General features: G+C 40.6%; 1 protein-coding gene across 1 annotated transcript in view; it reads left to right on the forward strand.

The window, feature by feature from the left end:
- LOC138285202 (cytochrome P450 2A13-like) overlaps positions 1-16,014 on the forward strand; it is a 476,011-nt gene extending 459,997 nt beyond the window's left edge. Inside the window, exon 9 of the mRNA XM_069224864.1 lies at positions 15,693-16,014. Within this exon, the coding sequence (XP_069080965.1) occupies positions 15,693-15,874 (182 nt within the window). The 3' untranslated portion in view covers positions 15,875-16,014. The remainder of the gene's footprint in view (positions 1-15,692) is intronic.
- The last annotated feature ends 4,979 nt before the right edge of the window (positions 16,015-20,993 follow it).

The following is a 20,993-nucleotide window of genomic DNA, read 5'->3' on the forward strand; positions in this document are numbered from 1 at the left end:
GAGATAGCGATACTCTGGAGATCCGTTAACTTAGTGCCTGACCAATCTTGGTGGCTCCATGTTGTAGGATTCTTACCAAGGGGGTGAGACCGCTTGTTCTTCGGCGGCAGCATCGCCACGTGTTGATGACTGAATCAGTCCCACACTGATGGGAACCTGCTGGGCTGACCTTCTCAGTGAGCTAGCAGCACCTCATCCAAACCTGGAAAAGTGAATGTGATTTATGGCTGCTTAAAAGCAAGACACTCAGACTCCTGAGGGAAGTTGTGGTGGAACAGATCTTACCCCTTCTTTCATTCGCACAGAGTCTCATACATGCAAAGGCAGACAGAGAAATGTACGGTAGGTTTCAATGTATTTATTGAAGCAACTGCATTCTATGATAAAATGCATGATCTGTGATTATTGGGAATATGAAACATAATACAGTGATGATTGTGACAGTTAGAGTAAAACATAGTACCAGTCCCAATATCCTGACATAATTAGGAGTCTAAGAATTCCCTACACTCTAGCATCTAGCATGAAAGCATAGCAGTGTTAGTTCTTCTGCCTGTACTAGTCTATGGAAGGAGCCACCAACCCCTTACCTGGAGAAAAGCAGGGGTCTGCCTGTTTTTCTGCTGCCAGTCCTCCCAGTTGGCAGAAGGGACAAGGCCAAGACCAGTGAAGCTGTTGATGAAGTGGCACACAGCGTATGATGGCTGGCTGGAATGTCCCCTCCACCCTTCTTTGGCCTGTGTGGTGTTTATATAATAAAATGTGTTGTGTTCTGAGAATAGGCCTGACGTCATAATATGTCTGTGGGTAGAAGTTTGACTCCGTGGGGCATATTTATACTCCGTTTGCGCCGAATTTGAGTCGTTTTTTTTAACGCAAATTCGACGCAAAACTAACTCAATATTTATACTTTGGCGTTAGACACGTCTAGCGCCAAAGTTCATGGAGTTAGCGTCATTTTTTTGCGTGAACACCTTCCTTGCGTTAATGATATACAAGGTAGGCGTTCCCGTCTTAAAAAATGACTCCGATGCATATGCGTCGTATTTATACTCCCGGGCAAAAATGACGCCCGGGAGTGGGCGGGACTAAAAAACCCGCATTTGCACCGGATTTTAGCGCCTGGGTCAGGGCAGGCGTTAAGGGACCTGTGGGCTCAGAATGAGCCCAGAGGTGCCCTCCCAAGCCCCCAGGGACACCCCCTGCCACCCTTGCCCACCCCAGGAGGACACCCAAGGATGGAGGGACCCATCCCAGGGAAGAAAAGGTAAGTTGTGGTAAGTATTTTTTTTTTTTTTTTTTTGTGGCATAGGGGTGCCTGATTTGTGCCCCCCTACATGCCACTATGCCCATTGACCATGCCCAGGGGACAGAAGTCCCCTGGGCATGGCCATTGGGCAAGGGGGTATGACTCCTGTCTTTGCTAAGACAGGAGTCATGTTAATGGCGTCTGGGCGCTAAAAAAAAATGGCGCAAATCGGGTTAAGACGATTTTTTTGCCTCAGCCTGACTTGCCCCATTTTTGGACGCCCAAACGCCATTTTTCCCTACGCCGGCGCTGCCTGGTGTACGTGGTTTTTTTTCACGCACACCAGGCAGCGCCGGTCGGCTAACGCCGGCTAACGCCATTCAATAAATACGGCGCCCGCATGGCGCTTCAGAATGGCGTTAGCCGGCGCTAATTTTTTTGCCGCAAAACTGCGTTAGCGCAGTTTTGCGTCAAAAAGTATAAATATGGCCCGTATCTCTTAGACTGGCAATAGTAAGTAAATTACTGTGTGCAATGACAGCCGCAAAGGAACAGACTGCAATGCTTTGACAGAAATGTAGCTGATTAGAATATAAAAACAACCCTGCTGAAAAGTAAGCTGTGCTAAAATATAATCAAATGAATAAGCAAATAAAATGTGTATATAGGTAAATAGGCACAGGCCACAGTAGGACTGAAGCTAAAATAAAGGAGCCCTATGTAGGCACTAAAAGGAACCCACAACAACATTTAGAAACAAAAACAAAAAAACACTAAAAGGATATGGATGATATCACTGATGACATCGTAAAGCCATTTTGACAGCATCCTTTATGGTTTGGGGACTTGAAAAAATGCATAACTTCATACCTATGTCCATCACCACTCGAGGTAAAATGAACAGATCGTTTGACTGCATTATGGAAATAATATTTTTTTGACTTGACTTAAACTTTGAGACCAAACAACGTGCCCTATGGTCAGGGTTTGCCCACGGTGCCTCCTCATGGGCATTTTCGAGTTTGTTTTTGAGGACTTATTGACTGAGTTTCCAAGTCCTGTCATGGAAGCTGCAACTTTTTCTTGAGATTTGAGAGCAGTCAATCAGACCATTTAGTACCACACTAACCAGGACAGCTAATTAAATAACAACATGAAAAATGGTAGAAAACTCTCTCTCAGCCAATCAGAATGGCCTATTTTTTAACACTAATTTAGTAGCCCAGGACTTCCATGTGACTCCTGTGGGAACGACCATCCAGATATATCTAACTATTTCTGAGCATTAACCCTTTAATGCCCACCCTGAGCTCTCCTTAAATGCTAATTACTTGAAAACAGCTGAACAGATCTGTACTAACACACTACAAGCACAGTTTCTGAGTAAAGTTATGACTTTTGACTGCCTATGGTGTAATTCTTTCAGCCATTTTCTCTTCATCAGAGGGCAAAATTTCCTATAGCAGTTAACATGGAAAATCACATGGTACCTCTCCTTCTTCTTGGCCTCCGCTTGATAGATGTGTACAAATCTTTCCATTAAAAAAACAAGGTGAGAAACTTTGTATGTATATATGCATACATATATTTATATTTGTATGTACGTATATGAATATTTATAAATTATGCAAAAGGTTCAATTAATTTTTCATTATTTCCTCTATGGTGTCATGCTGCAACCTGGCTCTGTCAGTGATTGACACTGTGTGGTGCTTGACTTACTTCGAGGCTATGCTGGAGTATATTTCGGCCTGTCTTGTCACTATTGAGGATTCACCATATTTTTAAAAAATATGTTAGTTCAGAGATAGACCAATTTGGGGAAATCCTTTTTTAAGTATCGTGCTTGAACAACCTACAGTCTACTATATGTACTATCCATTTAGCTGAGGAGGATATTGCCCTAATACCACAGACATATCTGTATAAAGTAATTAGGGTGTCTGTAGCATGTAATTAGACAGAGATACTGGGACATGCATAAAGTTAATGCCTATTTAGTTCTGTTTTGGTTAGTTCAGAGATAGAAACACCAATTTGAGGAAATCCTTTTTTAAGGATTATGCTTGAACAACCTACAGCCTACTATAGGTACTACCTATTTAGCTGAGGAGGTTAGTGCCCTAGTACCACAGACATATATGTATAAGGTGATTAAGGTGCTTATAGCATGTTATGAGACAGAGCTACTCAGAGATGCATAAAGTTAGTGCCTAAACAATGTTGGTGGCACCATGTCATAGGACTCTCACCATAGAGATGAGAATATTGGTTTTGGGGGACAGCACCACAGTGTGTGGGGGCTGAGTCAAACCCACACTGTCTAGCAGCCGTCAGCTTAACCCTTCTATTTAGCTAGTAGCACCTTACCCAAACCTAGAAAGTAAAAGTGATTTGTGGCAGCCTAACGTGTGACACTAAGACTCCTCAGGGAAGTCATGGTAGAACAAACATTACCCCTTTCCCTCACTTGCACACGGTCTCATACAGGCAACACAGACAGAGAAATGGTGAAAGGTTTCAATATATTTACTGCATTCAATGTAATAACGCATAAGCTGCTATAATTAGGAAAATGAAACACAATACAACTAATATTGTGACCGAGAGTGTGAAACAAATAAAAAGATTCAGCATCCTGACACACTAGAGAATCTAAATCCCTACCCACACTTCTAGCTTCCAGCTGAGAGCATAGCAGTGTTAGCCCCAGTCTGCCTGTACTAGTCTCTGGAAGAAAGTCTTGGCTCATACCTGAAATAATAAGCAGGGGTCATTTGCCTGTTGTCTGATGGCAGTCTTCCTTAGTGGCTGTAGCGATGGGGCCATGTTCAGCAGAACTGTGACTGCATGATACCGACTAAGATGGCTGTCTGGAATATCCCCTGTAACCTGATTTGTTCCAGCATGGTGTTTTTATAATAAAATGTGTTGTTTTCTAAGAACTGGCTTGAAGTGATAATATGTCTTTTCTGGATAAAGTGGACTACTTACTCTTGGACAGGCAATACTCTGTAGATTATCATATACAGCCTTGAGCAAAGTACAAGAATAGAATGTCCCCCCTAGCGCCTTGAGACCCGCACGGGTGAGTAGCGCGCTTTATAAATGTTAATGATTTGATTTGATTTGATTTGATTCTGCAGGAGGAACTAGTAGCAGTCCTGCAAGAAAAGCAACTGATACAACATATTAAAACAGCACCACTAAAATGAATCCCTGCTTAAAATAATAAAGGAATGAATTAAAAAATGAACTAGGAAAAAGGGCACAGGGCCAAAGCTAAGATAGAAGTGCGCAAGCAATGTGTGTGCAGCACAACCAACTAAATTAGAAGTTTTGTTTGATTAAAATAATATATCTATGCTAATATTAAAAAGTGTGCATTTGAGAAGAAAATGTGTATATGTTCAGAGCTGATAAGCTGAGGGTTTTTTCCAAAGAAAATGTTGAATTACCAAAATACATTTAAAGCTGATATTTGAGGTATAAATCATGCAGCCTTGGGGAGACTTACTACTAAGAGTATTATCTTGGTGCCAGCAGCACTGCAGCTTTGGTTGTTATCTATTACACATGTATAGGCATTCCACAGTGGCATCCACATTTCAACATTACTGCTACCAACTACGCCTGAGGTGATCAATGTTTGTGATCTTGCCTATGGTAGCCACTAATGTTATTTGCCTGATTAGCTGTCTGATAGTGATCTATGGTCACTATTACAACACTAATAATATTAATCATAGCTCGATATGAGTTTCAATGAACATAAGTAGCTCTTATTATAGAAACGGTTGAAGACCCCTGAGTTATAGGTACTGACTCAATGCAAGCAAATTATAAAAACATTAAGTCAAGAGTTGATCTTCTTTTTCCTTATAATTACAAATGAACTTATGGCTAAGGCCCTTTCCCCTGAATTTTAGAAATCTGCATGCATTACGTCCTTCTGTAAAAAGATACATTTCCTAATAATATTGAATAATATACACCCATATCTGTTATTTGTTTGCTATAAAACCTATATACAAATTTTAGCTCATCAGATTAATTAAGTAATTCATAGAATGATTACTCCCTGCTAACATGGCATTGTCTCATGTAGGATCACTAAAGCTCCTACTAATGTAACTGTGATACTATTCGACTAGGCAGAAATTGAATGATAATAAGACATTTTTCCAGGTCGAATGAAAATTTCTTTGGGGGCGGGTGTTATGTAACTATTTATGATCCCAGAACCAGTAATCAAGTGGATAAACATTTACCAGGAGAAGCTTGGCATGGTAACTATCACTAGCATCACTTTTATCACATTCCAAAGTACAAGTAGTACTAGATGAGGAGGCCCACTTTCTCCTTGTTTATATGTAATATATATTTAACAGTGTTTGAAGAAGTTATTTGGACCTCAACGCATTGAACCAATCAGACTCCCTCATTTGAAAGTTAAGGTATTGACTTTTGTTGACAATGGGTTTACTTTTTGCTCCCAAACCTAAACAAATAGGACATGTTACTGGAGAGGCTACATCACTAATTGGAAAGGGTTCAGGACATAAGCTAAACCAGGATAAAACAAACATGTTAGGTATAGGACCTAACCCCTACTATGAGCATCTTAGCATGAGCAAATATAATTAAATGACACTCTTGCCAACATCTCTTCAAGGCTTTACCTATTTTGTTCCTGGCCACCATTTTAAGGAAAATAGATGCCTCCATTACGTCTTCAATTTGGGGACATAATAAACCTTTCCGGACCCTAAAATATTTATACCTGCCTGTCACTAGGGGACATCATCCCTTCCTAACATCAATTCCTGTGATTGGACTGCACTGTGTGACAGACAGCTTATAAAGGAAAAAGTTAATATGCCCATGTTCATGGAAGAAATATTGGACACATTTCCAAACTGCTATTCCAATTTTCTGATCACAAACACCATCCCAAATATTTCATTCAAGAACATTACTGTACTTGGTAAAGTATGAACAGATAGTTTGAATTATTTTCCAAATATAGAAATATCATGGATCATTTTGTCCTTCTGACTCGTTTGATTGCATATTTAAATCTTGCCCAACAAAAAGAGTTCTATCCAACCTGACGTCCTCATTAGCTCAAGAGGTATTGCAGAAATATTACTTGGATAAACAAATTAATGTGGTGTGGTCAATCAAGCAATATAAAGGTTTAAAGGGGTGTGTGAGACTGAGTCAACCCACACTGCTTGAAACCTATCAGCCTCACTCCGGGCTAGGCCAAAGTTTCACCCACTCTAATCAGCAGAGTGGTGTTTTGGGGCAACCTAAACCTGACATTCTCACTCTTCAGAGAAGTCATGGAAACAGGTCATACCCCTTTTCCATCATAGTGAGAAAGGCATGGACTGTGATAATAAGCAGATGAAACATAACACAGTAATCCCCGTTAGAGCCAAGATAAAGAAGGTAAGTAACCCCTCCTTTCTGTATGATTCTAGAAAGTCTAGAGATCAAAGTGGTTGCAACCCTTCTGCCTGTCCTGATCTAAAAGTGTAACACCAACCCCACACCTGAGTATGATACCAGGGGTCTGCCTGTTGTCTGGATGGCAATCCTCTTGGGAAGCTGAAGTGTGTGGAACACATCCCAAGACCATCATGACCAGAATGCTATCTACCTGACTTAGGCCCACGTGGTGTTTATATAATAACCCAATCTGTATTACGACATTCAATGTAACCTCTAACCAAGTGAACAAGATTATAAATAAACATTGGCACATTTTGAATAGTGGGCTTTTGAACTTTCCCAAACAAATGTTTTACCACAAACGTGGTAAAAGTATAAAAGACATGCTAGTACACACCCACCCATGCCTGTCCAAGAGAAAATTGGAAACTACCAACTTCCTACCACCAGCCACCGGACACTACCCATGTGGGAATTGCAACGTGTGCCAGTTGACAAACATGACCAAAAGAGTCATTTTTAATGACAATATTACATGGGAAATCAAGGATTTCACCAACTGCAACAGCCAACAAGTAGTCTATATGATTACATGCCTGTGCAATTTACATTACATAGGAATGACAACAAAGTGAAAACTCACATCAGTGAACATCGTAGTAATTTGAGGTGTGGCTGCGCCACCACAAAAATGTCCTCTCATTACATTAACAGTGCACATACAGGTGAGGATTATTGAAGGGTTATTCTTCAACATCACAAGGAGGTTAAAAGCAAATCCTTCCTACTCGAAAGAGAACAACGTTGGGTTTTTCAATTATGCACACCTTAATGAGAAAACCCCTGGGGCCCGTTAATGCAACACTACCATCTGGTTTACCCTGACTGACGTGACGCCATAATATTTAGCAGGTCACCATTCTTTTTGACAAAGGTATTTATGTACAACACCTTCCACAAGTCCATTACAGGGAGTTCTATTATTCTCACTCGCCTAAGACAGTGGAGCCACCTGTCACTTTTTATGATTCCTCTACAAGGAGTGCTATTATTCCTCCTGCGCTGATGTATTTGAGCCAACTGTCATGTTTCCCATCTTCTTATCTTTTCCACCTCTTTTTGCCTCGTCCCTCCCCCTCATTTTTCCCCTGGTTTTCTAAATGCCCACATAATTTCAGGCATTTCTGAGGGACACCTAAGCACAGGGGCCCTCGCAGCCCCTCTTCGGCACACCAATGACTGCCATTTTGGCAGGTCAGCGGTGTAGTGCCATACGCGTCCACCTGCTGGGAAGTGTGAGCGGCGTTGAACATAAACACCGGATCCCCATGTGGACCGTTGTGTTTTCGCACCCCGGGGAGGTGAGAATTAGGCAAACGGCAGGAGTGTCACTTTGATTAAATAAGTGCGCGTACCGCTTCTGACCACACGCAGCGGTAACAGCCATTCAGCGAGTCTAACTATGCTGCATATTTTTTCAGTGTGTGACTTCAAGCACATCCCCCTTCTGGAGGATCTATGAGGCAAAATCATAGACACTAAAAATTAGGTCACGCATGCACCACATGTGTTTCTTAGAGGCGCCTCACCTGTTGAAGTGTGTTGATGTGTTTTTCTAAATGTAGTATGTCTTGTATTTGTCTATTAAATGTGATGCAAAAGTGCCAATTTTCCACAAGCAGGGTGATGGTCGTAATAGCTCCACACCCTTAAGTGATATAAGTAGCAACCTTTATCCTTTCATTTTCCACAGGTTTTCCAGAAGGACATCATTACCAATGGGTATTACTTTACTTTAGTTGTATATACCACACCATACCATAGAGCATTTAATGTTAGTGTATTCACTTTTGGAAGTTAATCAAGGAGTGACACTAGGGAGTCCACCTTGGTCCTGAAGAGGAGTCTAGGGGTAGACTCTGAAACATGTAGACCACTTAGGAGGTAAGGTACATAATATACCTCCTCCACACCCCTTTTTTTAACCATACCACCCCTGCAAGACATATTAAATTAGTAATACCATCCAGAGGCAGGTATTTTTAACTCACGTAAGACCCTACCACTCCTATCCTCTTAGTATTCACATTAATGAAACTATAATGTATGTGGTTGGTTGCAGCACGCCCAGCAGAATGGGAGGAAACCCCATGATGAAGCATGCTAACAAGGGGTAACCCAGGTGGGTGAGGGTTTTTCACACAAAAATAAAAATTTTCCACCCTGTGGAACTTCCTTTGGGCGGGGCCTTTTTGTAAAATTATATAATAACCCGTACAGGGTTCAAAGAAGAGGCGTGACTTAATTATGTGTCTTGTGGATAGGAACTGGCTCCTGCGCCGGCAATACTAGTTGTCATGTCATGTACTGTACAAGGCATTCTTGGACAAGGCACAGAATTCATATTGTATAATGGCTGATAAAATGTGCAGCACAAACTCTGTCTTCTAAGAAAGAGGCAGTTGACTAGATTGTAAAACAATTACCTAAAAGTTGGCTTTGCTAAAACATAAAAATAAATACAATGTGTACTAATGTAAAAGGCACCGGCCATGGAACTGAACTAAAATAAGGGTGTTCGACCCAGGCACTAAAGGGCCACTGCAACATTGTATCAGTTGTATTCTACCTAATCTAAGAAAAACAAAAAAAGGAACTTCCATCACAACAACCTTCTTTAAGTCTTGATTAATCAGTCTATCACATTGAAAAAAGTGCTACTATATTTATTCCCTTAGCAATAGCATTCATGGACACAATTTCTGGCAAAAACTTTTCTATGTAGCAAATTAGCACTTCCTTCACCTATTTTGATTCTCTTCCTCCTACAAACCTTCCTTTATACTAGAATCCATGTGCAAATGTGCTCTCCATCATACAGTCCCATCAAATAGCACATCACAACTCAGCTTCAAATAATATACTCCCATCTACTGTCAATTTCCAAATTAAAAAACATTGAAGTTAGACCAATCCACTCTTCTCCCATCACAACACACAATTCAAGAAATGTAAAAAAAACATATACTACCTCTCCTGCACCATATACATCACTCATCCTCCAATACAGTAGGTGCCAACATTAAATGCACAAACTCCCAAAATTGCCTACTAACAACTTTAATTCAAATACATGAGTCACACTCACCCCTCACATAATCCCACCAATGTTTTACTAAATTTCTTTGAGTAGGACAATGAATGGCCGGATAACAGGTATGTCAATACCAACTGGACCATGAACACCTCATCAAGCCAATCAGTTTCATTTTCCCATACTTCACAAGATGAAGGACATTCATCCATCAATCACCACACATCTACAGTGACTGCAAAGAAAGTAAAAAATGCCAACCTGGTGGCAACACATTCTACCCTTAAATACATCCCACACAATTTAAATTGTATGTTGATCAAAGCGTGATCATTGAGTAAAAAAACATATTCAGTACCTCTGATGTACTGACTGACTCAAACTCAGGTCTGCCAATAAGTGTAATAAAATAATGCAGCAGGCCTTTTCCAAGTATGCACCCAGGATCTGGATAAAAAAAACCTTATGTATTGGGATGGCCCAACTGCTCTTCCAATTTAGGAAATAACTGAAAAAACACTTATCTTAAAACATTTTCTCAAAATCCATTACCGTTCCATAAACTACCTATGTCTCTTATTACTCATTCACATTATTCTTTCTTTGACACTGTACAGCACTCTGCTGTCTTTTGGCTAGTTTTGTGCTATATAAATACCACATACTTACTTAGCCCTACTATTCATCACTGAAAAGTGTTTGGGAGAGGATATGGCTCCAATAGATCATATAGCTACCTACTCTGGCCACAGACTGAAGCTATGGCCAACCTGACACAAACATATGGGTGAAATCAATCAATATTGCCTTTGAACAGATATTTTTTCTTCCCAATTCTACAATAATCAAATAAACAAAACAAAAGTACTATCTCACAACTAAATGCTCTTGCGTTCGTTCTACTTCCTACCTGCTCGAGGTTTTATGCAATTCAGACTGCCTCCTGAGATGTTACAAAAACCCTGTATATAACAAAATTACTTTGAGTTATGACCATACAATACCGATCACCCAGTGGATGACCTAGTTCCCCTTGTCAACCCCTATTCAAAATTGCATATTCGTGTTTAACACCTACTTAAACTACATGCAATATGATTTACTGCCTATTTGAATTTCTGTTTATTGTCCATATCTTGAACAATAGTACAAAATTCCTTCTTTCCTGCAATCTATCAATTGTCTAATCGTCTGCTCCCTGCCTATTCACTCTACCGATCGTTTGTATGAAGTAACTACCCACTTCCCCACTAGCAATCCCTCTGAACTCCATTAATTCTAGCACAAAGAAACTAGGGTAAATGCATAGAATAGTGTATTTGAGAACCGAATGTTAATCTCAATATGAAAAGAAAACAAATTACACAAACCTTAGGTAACAGAGTAGCGTTATACTCACCATATAGCAATTACGTGCCTCATAGGGAAAGTCATTTTTGTATAAACTTTATTGGAATTACAATACCATAAAACCCTTTTGTAGTTTTCCTCTTCTTTTTCAGTACAGAATCACTCCTGGCCTGTTCGCTTTTTTCATTCTAAACCATCAAATGAGACATGTGGCGTTCACAGGGTCCTCCCTTATCGTTCTGGTTAATGGGTTACTGGATTCTTTCTTAGCTATTATTAGAGATTTAATTCAGAGAGCAGGTCTCATACGAAGAATCAGTTGATCCTACACTTTGAAGATCCTCTTCTGAGCTTCGGAACACACACACTCACACAGTCCTCCCTTGTGGTAATGAGGAGCTAGATCAGTAAAAAAGTAAAAATCCTCTGACGCTCAGTGATATCAAGATGAGTTATTTTAACCAGGACAACCTGAGCGCCCAACTATGAGCTCAGACCAGATGGGCATTTTAATTTATAATATGGCCAAGGTTAAAAACTTTAGTTTAGCTTCAACAGGAAACAACATATGGCGGTGGTTGAATTTGTTTGTTTTGAACTGCTTTAATTGAATGAAGGTCCTCAACAAGGTTCTTTTATTTATTCCTCAACATTTTAGAGCAGCCGCCTGCTTCATAAAACTAAAATGAATCAGGAAATTCTGGTCATTCCGAATATGGCAGTGAGACTGATAGTCCGACAATGCACATTTTTATCATGTAATGCCATCCTTCCAGTGCTTACAGTGGCTACCTGCGACATAGTGCACTTAATTTAAAGGTGTGTGCCTTACTTGCTACCATTTGAGGAATTTGTATATACTTAAATCTCCAGTTTACTTCTCTATGACCCTCCTCGTTTCCTGCACTATGAAAATGTTTACTGGTAGAATAACGCTCTGCAGGGGAGAAAGGTTTTCTCCGTCCAGATCCAGCAATTTTGAAAGTGTATTTCGTTTTCCTTTGTCATATTATCAAACAGGAGGTATTCAAGAAGGCATCCCAGACGCATTTCTCTGGTTAGTTTTCACTTTTCTTTTATCTGTGTTGTGAAGCTACCACTTGCTTTTTCTTCTGACATTTTATTTAGAGCAATCTTTGTTCATCTTAACACCAAGTCACTATTTCTGTATTCCTTCTGCTGTGTGCGCTGTGACCCCAGTGAGTTTATTTCATTGGTGATCAATTGCTGAGGCACTTCTTTTTGCCTGTGAAACATGTTTAGCTTTCTTTGCAAAATATTTCTCTGCATTTATTATGAGAGCTTCACTAAGATGTTCAGTTTTTTTTCTTTCACTGCCAGCCAGATGTGCTCTTATGTGACATGTTTTGATTTATTTGCCTAGTTTCCTTCTGTTTGTTTATTATGTACACAGTAAACGATTCTCATGATGTGAACTGGTGCAGTTTCGTGCCCGGATGTCAGAATGTATTCCTTGCACACACCCATTTTCACTTGATTACAACATGAGATTTCAACAGTGTATGAGTCTCAGCATCACAACTGTTGCATGCATAAGGCATTATCAAATGTAGACATTCCTCCGCTGTAGAAACATCAAAAATAGTATTGCAAGGCAGGATTTAGCAAAACTGTTTTACTTGTACGTCAAAACATTGAGATTCTAATAAATCTGGCTCATGAACTTTACCAATTAATTTTTCTTGTTATTGATGAGGAATTATTATGTCCTACATTAATTTGGTTGTGATATTTTATTATTATGATTTTCCATGATAGGCCAGATTTTACTCATTTTTCATGCAACATATTGCAGTAATTAAATTTGCTGCAATGTGCTTGGGGGAAAACACAGCACCGAGCTCCTAGTGTCATCCCTTTTATTGGCTCCCAAATAAGGTGCAGTGGCATAGCAAAGGACCCTGCAGCCCCGTGGTGCAAGGGGGGCTAAGCTCTAGGGGGCCCACTCAGCACAGGACCCTGACCTTAGAGCTCCTGAGTACGGAGGGTGTCCCTCAATGTTCTTCGCATGGGGACCCCTTCAAGTTTCATTGGTAGGGGGGCCTTGCATGTTGTAGTACAGTCTAGCACCATGATGCAGATGTGTGTGTGCTGTATAGAATAGGATTTGTAGTAGAAGCTTACCCTTCCAGTACAAATTAGTATGCCTATACAAATTCATCAGATGTATGCTGTGTGCACTGCAGCACAGATGTAATGCATGGCATGTTTTGGATAATGCCTGCTTGTTAATGCCTTCTTTAAAGAGGCATTAGATTTTGACGACAAGACCATTGTGGCTACATTAGTATATTAGGGTTTGTGTCAAAGCCTAAGAGAATTTGTCCTCATCCAGCCAAGTAAGGCCCTTAAGAAGCAAAGCAACACGTAGGGGGGAAACATTTCAATCAAAAAACATATTTTGTATGAGGCAGTTAATACTCAGGCAAGAATCAGCGTTAATTTGTGCTGCTTTGCGTTAGTGCAAATCTTTAGTAAACCTGGGCCAATGTGTTAGGTCAATCCAGATGTTTCACCTGCCTACAAACTGGCAACATGATATTTGTACTCATTCTGACAAAAAGGTGTCTTTCATTTCGATGTTTGTGCTGGATCATCTACAATTTCACTGTGGTTTTGTGTGTGGCTTTCTTCAAATCTGAGTAGATATAAGACTCTTCTGCTTGGAACTGGAATAAGTCTTACAAAGATGTGGATGTGTTTTGTGAATCAGCATTTTCCCAGCCTACTTCCATACATGTACGTTTTTTGATTTACACCTTCTTCCCTTGACCGCTCCTTGATTCATCTTTTGGCCGTTGTCATTTCGCACAGTGATTCTCCATTTTATACTCACATCTATGAGAAAAAGTTGCCTTTCGTGACATAGTAAATGGGCAAGTTGCATGAGCACTCCTTGGAATAATATTTTTAAAAAATAGCTAGGCAAGCCATCCTAAATGGGAGCACCTTTTAACATCCAGCAGAATGTGAAATGGGACACTTTTTTATTTGGCTTTATACATTGGCCTACCCTAGGACTTAAAGATCAAGTTAACAGTTCTAAAGCTCTGAACCGTATTTAGAATGCAAACCACACAATAGAGGTCATTAGCATGCATATTACATAACCACATATGGAGACATGCAAGAGGTTTAACAGTTACGTTGTCAACCCATACCACAAACAAGTGTCAGGTGTCCCAGGTACATATCAGAATATTTGCACATCAATGTCTTCCTTTGGATGCTGTACACGGAGAAAATAAAAGTATATTATACAATTTTATAAGAAGAAAAACAGCGATAAAGGGGTAGATAGGGCATTCTCACTTCTATAAAAATAAAAACCTTCTGAGGGGCACAGTCTGCCAGCACCCGAAGATGCTGCGGGTGTTTGTTTAAAGCATATTCAGAGGCATTTCTTTTGCTAGTACCGGTGAAACTCGACAGATCATTAAACTCCATCTTCATAACTGAGCATTTTACTTAGTCCCTCATTTCACCTTGAGCGATAATTCTGTTTCAGGGGAAGATAAACATTTGCACCGGAACAGAGTTTCAACTCAGGTGAAATGTAAACACCCCAAGGGTTTTTGCCTGCAAAAATCGAGTTTGCGTGCTGAAGAGGTGGCGAAACCATAGCCAAATTGACGATTATTCCTCATTCCGAGGTGCAACACTTTTGAATGGTGCTATAATTGTGCACCCACTAATTACGACACATCGTGGTAGCGCAAAGTGCAGTAGAGTAGTTGCATCAACAAATTAGCATCCGAGTCAGAATGAAGGTTTTATTATTTCGTACAGGGATTCTGTTTGAAAAATATGAGGCAGTACATTCAAATTATAAAAACATGCATTCAAACTGTAAAATCACTTTGCCTGTCCTGAATATTCCTATTTGAACATTCATAATATTTGTGCAGAAATTAAAACATGATGATATTTCTAATATGCAAGAACAACAAAAGAATTGCAGATAAGTATTAAACAGCTCCCATCACCACTCAAATAATTATAGCTCATCAGCTCGATATGCTGCGGTTACTTGCTAAAATGTTGTCTAAAAGATGAAATCCCAAAGTTGAGGAGTAGGCTAATGTTCTCCCCTTCATACATTTGGAGAGCATGCCCTGATCTATTGGTTGCTATGGGGCCAACACAACAGCGCAGTGATATTTAATGCTCCATAGTAGTGTAACACATTAAGCAATTGCCTGCTATTTCCTTTATGTTACTCCCGCCATGCCTCTTCATGATCACTGGAGACTTCATTTAGGTTAAAGTGATATTTTCTATGCAATAGAATCGGAGTTACTATTTTCACTAACTGTAACCTGATGTTTCGTAATAATTCCTTGGTCTAAATTGTAAAGTTCATCCATCCCACGCTGATGGGGATACTTAGACACTGTGATATGGTTAATGCAAGCAGACTTCGGAGTGTGAATGCGAATAGGATTCTAGGTAGGAAAGTCCTTCAATATAAAGAAAAAAATAAAGATGCTCTATTAATTTGTATTTTTATTTTTTCAGGTAAACGGAGTTGCCCGGGAGAAAGCCTCGCTGGTGCAGAGTTGTTTCTATTTTTCACTAACATCCTGAAAAATTTTAACCTGAGATCTCCTATTGACTTGAAAGATGTTGACCTCACTCCAATTGAGAGTGGTTTTGAAAATCTGCCACCATCATATAAAATATGTTTCATTCCTCGTTAAGGCCATAGCATGAATGGAAGAGATAAACCTCTATTGTGGTACTACTTCCTGTTATTAAGTTTTACTTTTTAAACACAAATATATAATAGAACTTCTGTTATTGTGAATAATTTTTTTTTTTTACATTGAATTTGTAAACCACTGAAAGAAATAAAGATCATTTCACAAATTATAAGCTGTTTTAAAGTGCTTCCCAAAAAACATCTTAAACCGCAACACACGTTGTGATCCATGTTTACACTCTTTCCGTTCCTATATTTTGTCCAACTATTCATTATGAAATTTCATTATATTCCTGAAAGAAAATGTTTAAACATGAGTTAGGTTATGTTAGATGTAAGTACAAGCTCAAGAGTTAAGGGGCACATTTATCAATATTTCCCAGCAAGTTACCTTGCTGCACTGCTTGAAAGGGCAGGAATGTGCTGTATTTAACATTATACAGCACATTCTACTCTTTCCCTTGCGCTGGAGCCTGTTTGGCTGCCCGGTGCAGGGTGGGGCAACTTCCTGCACAAAAACAATCCTCTGAGGCATTTTCCTCTTTCTATGTGTTCTGCCGAATGCAGCACATATAGAAAGAGGAAAGAACGAAGAGAAATAACGATATCTCTTCTTGCCTCCCTGGGGAGGTGCAACACTTTGACGCATTCCCAGGTCTACCAGTGTTGCTAAATTCGGGAATGCGCCAAACTCCATGGCTGGATGCGTGGGTCCCTGGGGAGGAGTAACACAATGCAGGTATTTGTGCTGTAGTGTGTTACTCCAGATTTATCAAGTCAGGCAGAGCCACACAAGGTGGTCTTGCTGGCATGATAAATTTCACTTAGTTGTTGTGTCATCCTTGTGCCCGTTTGCGTGGCTCAAGTTTGACGCAACTACTTGATAAATATGACCCTTAATGCTTATTTGAAAAATGAATTCATGGATAATTATGCTAAAACCAAATAAGTCAGCATATAGTCAAGGATTTGAAAAGATGGGAAGACACAAGATCTAACAGAAAATGATAACAATTGGGAGGCAGGCTACATGCCATGCTCTTGATGAAGGAGTACTCACTGTTCTTTAGTCTTGGAAAGCTGTTCATGTCAAAATTACAGCTCTAAAGATATGACAAATGTAGAAAAGTGTGGCCAAAAGTCTATAACATAAATCAGAATGACTACAACATGTCTCAAATAAATATACCACGTAGTAAAACAAACATGATAAACTGCAGATTAAATACATAACCTAGTGAACGGCATGAATAACACGTGCTGAATAGAATAAAACATATACCAAAATATGTCAACCATACTAAAATGAATGTGGCACTCCCTAAGAAGATTATAGCAGGCACTGAATTGCTATCCACTAAAAAGAATATGACAGCCACTGAAGAGACTAACATGTTTTAAGAGGAATTCTACATATAATGAAATTAATATGATGCAAGGCAATGAATGGACAAGTTGAGTGGGGTACGGAGCAGATACATTACATCATACAGATATTGAGATATAGACAAGGTATTTTAAAGAAGTAGAATTACCTATAATTAAGAAATACGAAAAAAAGCTATGAGTTGTCTGTTTTACAAATTAAAATACCCACCATGTTGAGTGTTTCCAGGGTGCCCTTTCAAGCAATGACAAAACATTATAATCATATATTGTAAGACATTCAAACGCATTAATTATTAATGTCAGGCATCTTAGAAATATGAACTTTTAAAATTGTTTCAACCTCTTGTCTATGTAAGGAGCTAAAAAGCTGCTTTTGCTTCCTAGAACTTAGCAAAAATGTAGGTAGGTTTGTTATTACAAGTTTATGGTATCTTCTGGAACATTGTTGAGAAGTTGACTATTAACAACCCACATAAAAATGTAGGCAAGTTTGCCACTCAAACACAATAATCGTATTTTTTGCCACATTTCTAAGTAAGTTTAATCGTCATAATACTTCTAAAATATATTCAGTTTCATTACTAAACCAGTGGGAATAAGAGCATATAATACTATATTGATAATTGATATTCCCCCCAGCCAAACAAGATGAATAGAATTTAGTAGAATCAAGATATTGGGGAGGATCTGATGTGTACAATGTTAGAAATGGGGTCTTTGGTTGGCTGTCAGGTTACCCCCTGTCCAAGCAAGGACCCTCACTCTAATCAGGGTAAATCACACACAATCCAAATTATCCTGTGCCCATCCTCTGGTAGCTTGGCACTGAGCAGTCAGGCTTAACTTAGAAAGCAATGTGTAAAGTATTTGTGCAATAAATCATACAAGAACACCGTATAGCACCACACAAATACACCACACAGTGTTTAGGAAAATATATAATATTTATCTGATAAGATGTAGGTTAAAACGATTAAAATGCAATAAGTATGTGTTGAGATATATCTGTAAAAGTAATATGAAGTGTCTTAAGTCTTTTAAAAGCAAACAAAGTCTCTTTCAAGCACAGAGTACCTGGTTCACGTGCAAAATCTCTGCAAAGAAACGTAGAGGAGATGCATCGAAACAAAAGGGGTGGACGTCGATTTCTCGGGCCGCACACAGCGATGTGTCACTTCGTTTTCACGCAGGGACGGCTGTGTGTCAATTTCGGTGCTTGGTTGTGGATCCTCTTTGGGTTGTGGGGTTTTCGGATGCCCCGGGGACGAAGCATGGATTTCCTGTGCTGGCAGGACGAAGCCACAGGAGCTGCGTCATTTCGTTGGGCATTGCGTCAAATTTCCTACTGCACGGCAGTCGCTGCGTCGATTCCTCTCTGGAAGTCGGGCTGCATCGTTCCGACTCGGCGGTGCGCCAATCCAGTGGGCTGTGCATCAAATTTCCAGTCACTGCGCTGGTGCTGCGTCGATCTTCTCGTTGCGAAGTTGGGCAGCAAGGCAGCAGGGCAACAGCAAGGCAGCAGTCCTTCACAGAAAGCATACAGGTGAGTCCTTTGGGCAGCCAGCAGTTCTTCTTGGCAGGATGCAGGTTCTGGTTCAAGTTTCTTCTCCAAGAAGTGTCTGAGTTGGTAGGGGAAGAGACCCTGTTTAAATACCCAAATGTGCCTTTGGAGTGGGGTAGACTTCAAAGAGTGGCTTAGAAGTGCACAAGGTCCCCTTTCAGTTCAATCCTGTCTGCCAGGGTCCCAAGAAGGGGTGTGGCAGTCCTTTGTGTGAGGGCAGGCTACTGTCCTTTGACATGCAAGTGTCAGGCCCTACACCCTCCCAGCCCAGGAAGTCCCATTCAAAATGTAGATGTATGCAAGTGAGGCTGAGTATCCTGTGTTTGGGATGAGTCTGAGTGAATGAACATGGGGGCTGGCAACTAATACCAGCCAGACGTGGATTGTAAGGCACAGAAGGATTTAAGTGCAGAGAAAAGCTAACCTTCTAAAAGTGGCATTTCTAAAATAGTAATATGAAATCCAACTTCACCAGTCAGCAGGATTTTGTATCACCATTCTCGCCATACTAAATATGACCTTCCTACTCCTTTCAGATCAGCAGCTACCACTCATTGTATGAGAGCAGCCCCAATGTTAGCCTAGGAAGGGAGCAGGCTTCACAGCAGTGTAAAAATGAATTTAGGAGTATTACAGTACCAGGACATGTAACCTACACAGGTACATGTCCTGCCTTTTGCCTACACAGTACCCTGGCCTATGGGTTACCTAGGACGTACCTTAGTGATGACTTATAGGTAGAAAAAGGGGAGTTTTAGGCTTGGCAAGTACCTTTAAATGCCAAGTCGAATTGGCAGTGAAACTGCACACCCAGGCCTTGCAATGCTAGGCCTGAGACAGGGTTAGGGGGCTACTAAAGTGGTTGGCACAATCAGACTGTGCAACCATGTGCAAGTGGTCTTCCCCAAAAATATTAAAATTAAATTGGTAACCCAAATTGGCAAAGACATTGCCCCCTTATAAGTCCCTAGGATATGGTAACAGGGTTACCAGTGCACTGGTGGTAATTGGGTCCTCAGTGCTTTAGTATGGCGTTATGCCACCTGAGAGGACCCAAACAAAACTACTGACAGCAGGCCTGCCATTGTCAACTGCAAGAGCAGTGCAAACTGCTCAAACTCGACTGTTCCCTCACCATGTATGGCCTAGTCACATGCACTGCTTTTAGTAAATGTCAGTCACCCCTAAAGAAGGCTTCCTGTGCCCAGGATGCAGAGTGCAGTATTTTAAGAGTGTAGACATACATGTGCAAGCTTATATATCTCCATAGTGACTTTACCAAGAAAGTACACTATAAGTGATAGGCAGTCTTTTGGAGCACATGAGACTTGCTCCCAGGCAGACTGGCGTTGCTACCTCTATTATGGTACCACCTGGATATATCGAGTTGGGTATTAAACAATGTGCCTTCTCTCCCCGACACAAACCTGGTGTCAAGGAAAGGCTGACATGAACCCAGGTGGCACCTTAGAGGTTGCTCACCTGGCTACAACAGCTTCACTTTGCCCTGGCTGAGCAGCCTGTGCTTTCCTGCGCCAGCTGCAGCCAAAGACAGGATTCTGATCTCCTGCCAGGCAGTGTGATCACTCCCAGGAGTCAGGACAATGGCCTGGATAGGAAGGAGGTCACACATCCCTCCCTCCCAGGAAGGCTAGTGATATGGCTTATCAAGGTGGTGAGCTTCAAATGGCAAACTGCCTATGGTATTCAAGCATGCTGTCTACCAGAGGAGGACAAAGTCGTCCCTCAGCCCCAGGCACAATTCCACCCAGTAACGTGGGAAAATTAGTAGTCAGGAGCCTTACATCCTCAGAAAGCTAGCCACAACTCTAGGGTGGGCAGCGTGGTCTGTAGAGCCACAAAAGACTTCTGCCATCTTGAAAATAGGCAGGATATAGGACTCTGTGTAGAAAAGGTGCCAAAACCCACCGGATGTGGTCACTTCAGGGCCAGATTAGCTGCTGGAGTTAGTAGTCCCTAGGCTACCCACACATCTAATGCCCCAAAATGTAGGATTTAAGGGGCTCCCCTGGCACCAGAACCTCAGGTCTGTATTAATTTGTGACAAAAGGACAAGGGAAGACGAGCATGGGGGACAACTTGAATTTGCACTAAAAAAGTGATATATCTTGAACCTGTGCTTATCCCCTGGAACTACTGGACTGTG

The sequence above is a fragment of the Pleurodeles waltl genome, chromosome 3_1 (assembly GCF_031143425.1).
Source record: "Pleurodeles waltl isolate 20211129_DDA chromosome 3_1, aPleWal1.hap1.20221129, whole genome shotgun sequence".
NCBI lineage: Eukaryota > Metazoa > Chordata > Amphibia > Caudata > Salamandridae > Pleurodeles > Pleurodeles waltl.